The sequence below is a fragment of the Cicer arietinum genome, chromosome 5, assembly GCF_000331145.2.
Source record: "Cicer arietinum cultivar CDC Frontier isolate Library 1 chromosome 5, Cicar.CDCFrontier_v2.0, whole genome shotgun sequence".
NCBI classification, from domain to species: Eukaryota; Viridiplantae; Streptophyta; class Magnoliopsida; order Fabales; family Fabaceae; genus Cicer; species Cicer arietinum.
In genome coordinates, this window is record NC_021164.2 from 24,618,404 (window position 1) to 24,624,737 (window position 6,334).

Here is a 6,334-nt window from a genome sequence, read left to right on the forward strand (position 1 = left end):
TATATATATATATATTTTTTGTGTGTGTGCTTGTTTTGGTTAGTAAACCCACTCCCTATTCTTTTTATGTAAGGCTGGGCAGATTGCTTGCAATACAAGTAATGCAGTAAAAACTAATTCCATTCGTTCCTTTTCTTCTATAGTTCCAATTCCTCTCATCCTAAGAATTGTTCTAACAATTAGCATCAAGAGCTAAAGCTCTAATCTAGGGAAACCCGAGATAAAAGTGAGGTGATTTCAAATTGGGAAACACAAGAGATAAAAGAAAGAAATCATGAATGGAGGGGGTTTTCCATCTAACATGCCAATTTTTTATGGGAAAAATTGGGAGAGGTAGTCAACATCTATGAGATTACTACTTGGAGCTCAAGAAGTGTTTGAGATTGTCCAAGAAGGCTATGAACAACTAGGTACCAATCCCACAGAAAAGGCAGCAAACAACATTCAAGGATTCCAAGAAAAGAGATTGCAAGGATTTGTTCTACATCTAGCAAAGTGTGGATTCGAATAACTTTGAGAGGATTTCAAAAGCATCTACATCAAAAGTGGCATGAGATATCTTGGGCAAGTACTATACAGGTGAGGAAAACGCCAAGAAAGTGAAACTCCAAATGCTAAGAAGGAAATATGAATTGTTGCATATGGAAGAAGATGAACCAGGGATGATTACTTCAATCGTGTGTAGGTTGTTGTTAATCAAATGAGAACAAATGGTGAATCAATAACTGAAGTGGTAGTTATTGAAAAGATTCTTAGAACATTAACACAAAGGTTTGATCATATTGTAGTAGCCATTGAAGAGTCAAAAGATCTTGAGAAGATGAAGGTGGATGATTTGCAAAGCTCCTTAGAAGCTCATGAGATGAGAGTAAGAGAAAGGTGTGCAACAACCTCAACATCTGAAGTGTAGGCACTCAAGGCCCAACTTAGCAAGAAGACCAGCCAAGGTGGTGTGAAGCACATGAAAGTCAAGGGAAAATTCAAGTTGTAGAAGAAGCATGATTCTGATGAAGGGGCTGGAAATTCAAGAAATAAGAATCAGAACATAAGTGATAACAACATCAAGAATTCAAATGGCAAGAAAAAGTTTAAAAAGATGGGGATTCAATGTTACAATTGTAAAAAATGGGGGTATTTTGCAGATAAATGCATATCCAAGAAGGTCCAAAGAGATGATGAAGCTCAAATGGCAGCTGAGGACTCATGTTTAGATGATATGTTACTAATGGCTACAACAAAATCAGATGATGATTGTCTAGAGCAGTGGTACCTTGACACATGTTGTTCAAACCATATGACATGGCATAGAGGGTGGTTTGTGAGTCTTGATAAAAGAATAAAAAGATAAGAGTTCAATGACTGCAGAAGGAGTAGTCAAGGTGCTGGTACAAAGAAGAGACGACAAGCAATCCTTCATATGTGATGTGCTTTATGTGCCAACCATGAAAAACAATTTGTTGAGCCTTGTACATCTGCTTGAAAAGGGATATTCAATGAAGATGGAGAATGGTGAAATGAATATGTTTGATAGTACAAAGAGGCTTATCTTGAAGGTACCATTGTCCAAAAAAAAGAACCTTCAAAATTGAGATTCAGATCAGTGACAATAAGTGCTTAGCTGCTGAAGTCAGGAGTGAAAATTGGTTGTGACACCAGAGGTTTGGACACTTGAACTTCAGAAGTCTTCAAATGTTGCAGAGCAGAGGTATAGTGCTAGGAATTCCAGGAACTCAGATACCAAAGGAGATATGTGAGGCATGATGTCATGCCAAGCAGCACAAGAATTCATTCAAATAAGAACTGCCAAGCAGATCTTCAAGAATGATCGAGGTAATCTTTTATGATGTTTGTGGTCCAATTGAAGAAATAGCAATAGGAGGAAACAATTTTTTTGTATCATTCATTGATGACTTCACAAGGAAAATCTAGATATACATAATCAAAAGAAAAGGTGAAGTGTTTGATGCGTTTAAAAGATTCAAAGTGATGGCAGAAAATCAAAATGAATGTAGGCTGAAGGTAATCAGGTTAAATGGAGGAGGAGAGTTCAATTCTCATGAATTCCATAAATTCTGTGAAAAGGAAGGAATGTTACATGAAGTGATTGGACCATACACCCCACAACATAATGGGACTGCTGAAAGAAGGAACAAAACCATAATGAACATGGCTAGAAACATGCCGAAAGGGAACAAGTACCACACAAGTTTTGGGGAGAAGCAACCTCAACATCAGTCTATATGTTGAACATGTGCCCAACTAAAAGAATTGGCAATAGGACACCAGAAGAAGCCTGGACTGGGAGGAAACCAAGTGTAATCCATTTAAGGGTGTTTGGCTATATATGCTTTAGACATATGCCAACTCAAAAATAGAAAAAACTGGATGATAGGGTTGGACATATAGTACTGCTGGGATATGATTCAATTGGGGCTTACTATTGAGACAAACTCCATATTTAAAGTTTTGATGAAAATAAACAAAGGTTAATTAAGAAAGTTAATTATGATTCTAAAATGTTATGTTAATTTAACTTGTGCTTTTGAGTGAGTTTAATTAAGAACAGAATCAAGCAAAAACAGAGAAGATAGCAACAAGAACATTAAAACAAAGAATGATCTCCAGTTTCAAAAATGTTCATCACATCATATTGACCAATCTTTTCCTACCTCTTTAACAAAGAGTCTGCCTTGGAAATTTATTCACAGAGAATCAGTACATGGCAAGGAACAAGTAGGATTCATCCCAAATCAAAAAGGCTATCTGATCACTAAAATAAAAGGACTCAAAAACAGTCAAAAATAAGAACAGTTTGTAACTCTAAAATCAAACTGACAAGAAAGTTTGATCAACCTTGATATATGATAAGACATTGTAAATGACATCTAGAATGATCAAAAGAGGAACTCCAGATTGATCATCAATACTCCAGAAAGATCAAATTGACAGATCCAGATTGATAATCAATCTCTGTTTTCTGCATAACTCCAGCATCAATTTTTTTCTCTTCTGCAATGGCTTATAATTCTTCTCCAAATTCGATTGGATACATTCAAGACTCAAGATCGAAACTGTACCATCCAAAATCAAGGGAGAAACTTCAAAGGCTTTTTAACTTGAAGACAAAACTGATTTAAAGCTGTAACAGAAAAGGCAAAAGCAGTTTTGAATCAATGGCTGGATTATTTTTATTCTGAAAAATTGGTTTCAGTCAAAAATACAGAACACTACCAACAACTCTTTTTGACCCTCATTAAATGCTTCTAAAGCCTATAAATAGAAGGCCAATATCCAGGAGCAAAGCAAGAATTTCAAGTGCTGTAAAATCCCACAAAGCATTCACATACACATACTTGAAGTTTTGAAATTTCACAAAGAAAAAGCAGATCTAAAGTCTCATATTAGATTGTGTAATTATCAGTGAATCCTTTGTAAAAGAATCAATTCTCAAACAAGAGTTGAGAAATCTCAGATTTTGTAAAAAACAATTATTGTAAAAACTCAAACTATAAGAGTTTCTTTATAGTTTGTTTAGATTGTATTGAATCCTATCAAAGTTAGATAGGTGTTGTTGTTGCTTTCTGGGTGGAAAGTAATAGAGATTGAAATAGATCAAGGTTGATCTAGACTAGGTGCTGTAAAATCAAGAAGGTTCTTTGTTTTAAACACTTAGTGGAAAATTTCACATTGTGAAGACTGGACGTAACCCAAGTTGGGTGAACCAAGATATTTCTTTATGTGGTATTCTTTATCCTATCCCTTTATTTTTTAAACTTAATTGATTAACTAAGATAAAACACAAACTGATTTTCTGTTTTAAGCTAATCAAGGAACGTTCTCTATTTTATAATAAAATCAAGAACATTCTTTGTTTCTCTGTTTTCTTAACCAAGATCAATCTTGAGTTATTTTCTTAAGATTTTAACATGAATTTTTAAAAGGTACATTTACAATTCAAACCCCCTTCCTTGTAAATCGACATTTTTACTTCACTTACAAGCTTTATGATCCAAACAAAGACAAGGTAGTAGTAAGCAGGGACATATTGGTAGATAAGTTAAAAGGATGGGACTAAAAGATAAATGCAGCCAACTCGAAAAGTGCAGCCAGCCTAGACAGACCAATCAACTCAATCAGTCCAGCTAGCAGAGCAGTAGTAGTAGAGGTGGATGAGGGGCCAGCCAGCAGGCACAACAACAGGAACAACAAGTCAGCCAACTCCTAAACCTATGAGAAGATCTGAAAGAGTCAGATAACCTTCAGTCAGGTTAAATCCATATGAGGTCACATCTGACTCAACCATCACTACAGATGGAGATTTAATATATTTTATATTTTTTGTTGAATCCAAACCAGTCAGTGATGATGAGGTCTTAAGTGATCCTAAATAGAGACTATCAATGGAGGAAGAGCTAAAAGCCATATAAAAGAATGAAACCTTGGAGTTGATGACCCTGGCAGTGCACAAAAGACCAATTGATGTGAATTGGGTCTATAAAATAAAATTAAAGTCTGATGGACAGATTCCCAAGTACAAGGCCAGACTTGTAGCAAAAGGATTTTTGCAAAGGCCTGGGCTAGATTATGATGAAGTATTTGCACCATTGGTCAGGATTGAATCAATGAGGATGGTAGTATCAATAGCTAGTTACAAAGGTTGGTCCAATGTATCAGCTAGACGTCAAATCAACATTCCTCAATGGACCATTGGAAGAAGAAGTATATGTGAAACAACCACCAAGATATGAGATAAAAGGCAAGGAATAGAGTGTCTACAAGCTGGAAAGTGTCTGGAACAAGAGGATTGACAGATTCCTCATAGAGTAGCAATTTGAAAAGTGTGTGAATGAGCATGAAGTTTATGTCAAGAAGGCAACACTAGCATCACCTACACTATTAATATGTCTATATGTTGATGCAAAAGGAATTCAAGGGCAGAATGCAAAAGGAATTTGAAATTATAGATTTAGGCACATTATCATTCTTTCTTGGTATTGAATTTGTGATCAAAGAGAATGGAGTCTTTATGCATCAAAAGAAATGTGCTAATGGTGTATTAAAGAGGTTTAATATGCAAAAGTGTAATGGTTCAAGTACACGATCAGAATAAGGGCAGATAATGTCCAAGGAAGACAATGAGGAGATGGTTGATCCATCAACATTCAAGCCAATGGTAGGATCCTTGAGGTATTTGTGCAACACAAGACCGTAAATTTGATATAGTGTTGGAATGATTAATAGATATATGGAGAAGCCCAGAACACCTCACTACTTGACAACTAAAAGGATTTTGAGGTACATTAAAGAAGCACGTGAGCTTGGACTAATTTATGCTAGGAACCAAAATGGAGATGAAGCTGGATTGACTGGCTTCACTTATGTAGATTGGTGTGGAGATAAAGATGATAGGAAAAACACCTCAGGCTATGTGTTTATGATAAATGAGTCACCAATCTTATGGTGTTCAAGAAAGCAAATCATTGTAGCATTATCCACTTGTGAAGTTGAATATGTGGTTGCATCAATGGAGGCTTGCCAAGGAATATGGTTGGCTGAATTGTTGACATAATTGAGACTAAAAAATGTTGAAGCAGTAAAATTGAAGATAAACAACAAATCAACCATAAAACTTGAAACCCAATTGTGTCACTAGAGAACCACATATGTTATTGATATTTATTCTATAGAGAAAAATTTATCTATTTAAATCTTTTTGACTTTACCTCATATTTTTTACTCTTACTCCTTATTCTTATAGGCTCGAAGTCGTTACAAGTAGCTTGAAGACATGCGAGACAAAAATACTGTCGCGGCCTAAAATTTCGAGTATTTCTCGAATTCAATGGAGCCGCCACCAAAATTTATTTTAAAATAGGGAAAATATTGGGAAACCCTTAAAATAGTAAAAATAAAAAAATGTGGTATTTGAAACCAAATTTTGAGTTCGGGAGTCGATTATGCTAGGGAAGGTACTAGCACCCTACGACATCCGTTAATATACGGTTACCTATAATTAATTGTGCAAAATTAATATTAACTTAAGTATATTTATTTTTCTTTATTATTAAATACGAATAACAATTATTACTATATTTAAAATATGATTTTGAAATAAATATGTACTTAACAAGTAAAGGACAAAAAAAAGAAATTTTTATTTATGTGCTTGACAAGAATGTGATCTTGCTCCTACGTATCTCTCGGTGCGATGGAGAAATCAAAGCTACGTAGTTCTTGGTTAGAAAATGTTGATGTGTTGATTTTGTTTAACGAAAATGGGTTTTGTTATAAAAAATGTTTGACAAAAAAATAGAAAAATAAAAGAGTTTGATTT

At 34.8% G+C, this 6,334-nt stretch overlaps 1 protein-coding gene across 1 annotated transcript; it reads left to right on the plus strand.

Annotated features, from left to right (window-relative positions):
* The first annotated feature begins 5,119 nt into the window (after window positions 1–5,119).
* Window positions 5,120–5,569, plus strand: LOC140920397 (secreted RxLR effector protein 161-like). Its single transcript, XM_073368667.1, has 2 exons — window positions 5,120–5,187; window positions 5,242–5,569. Exons 1-2 carry the CDS (start codon window positions 5,120–5,122, stop codon window positions 5,567–5,569), a joined length of 396 nt encoding a protein of 131 aa, XP_073224768.1.
* The last annotated feature ends 765 nt before the right edge of the window (window positions 5,570–6,334 follow it).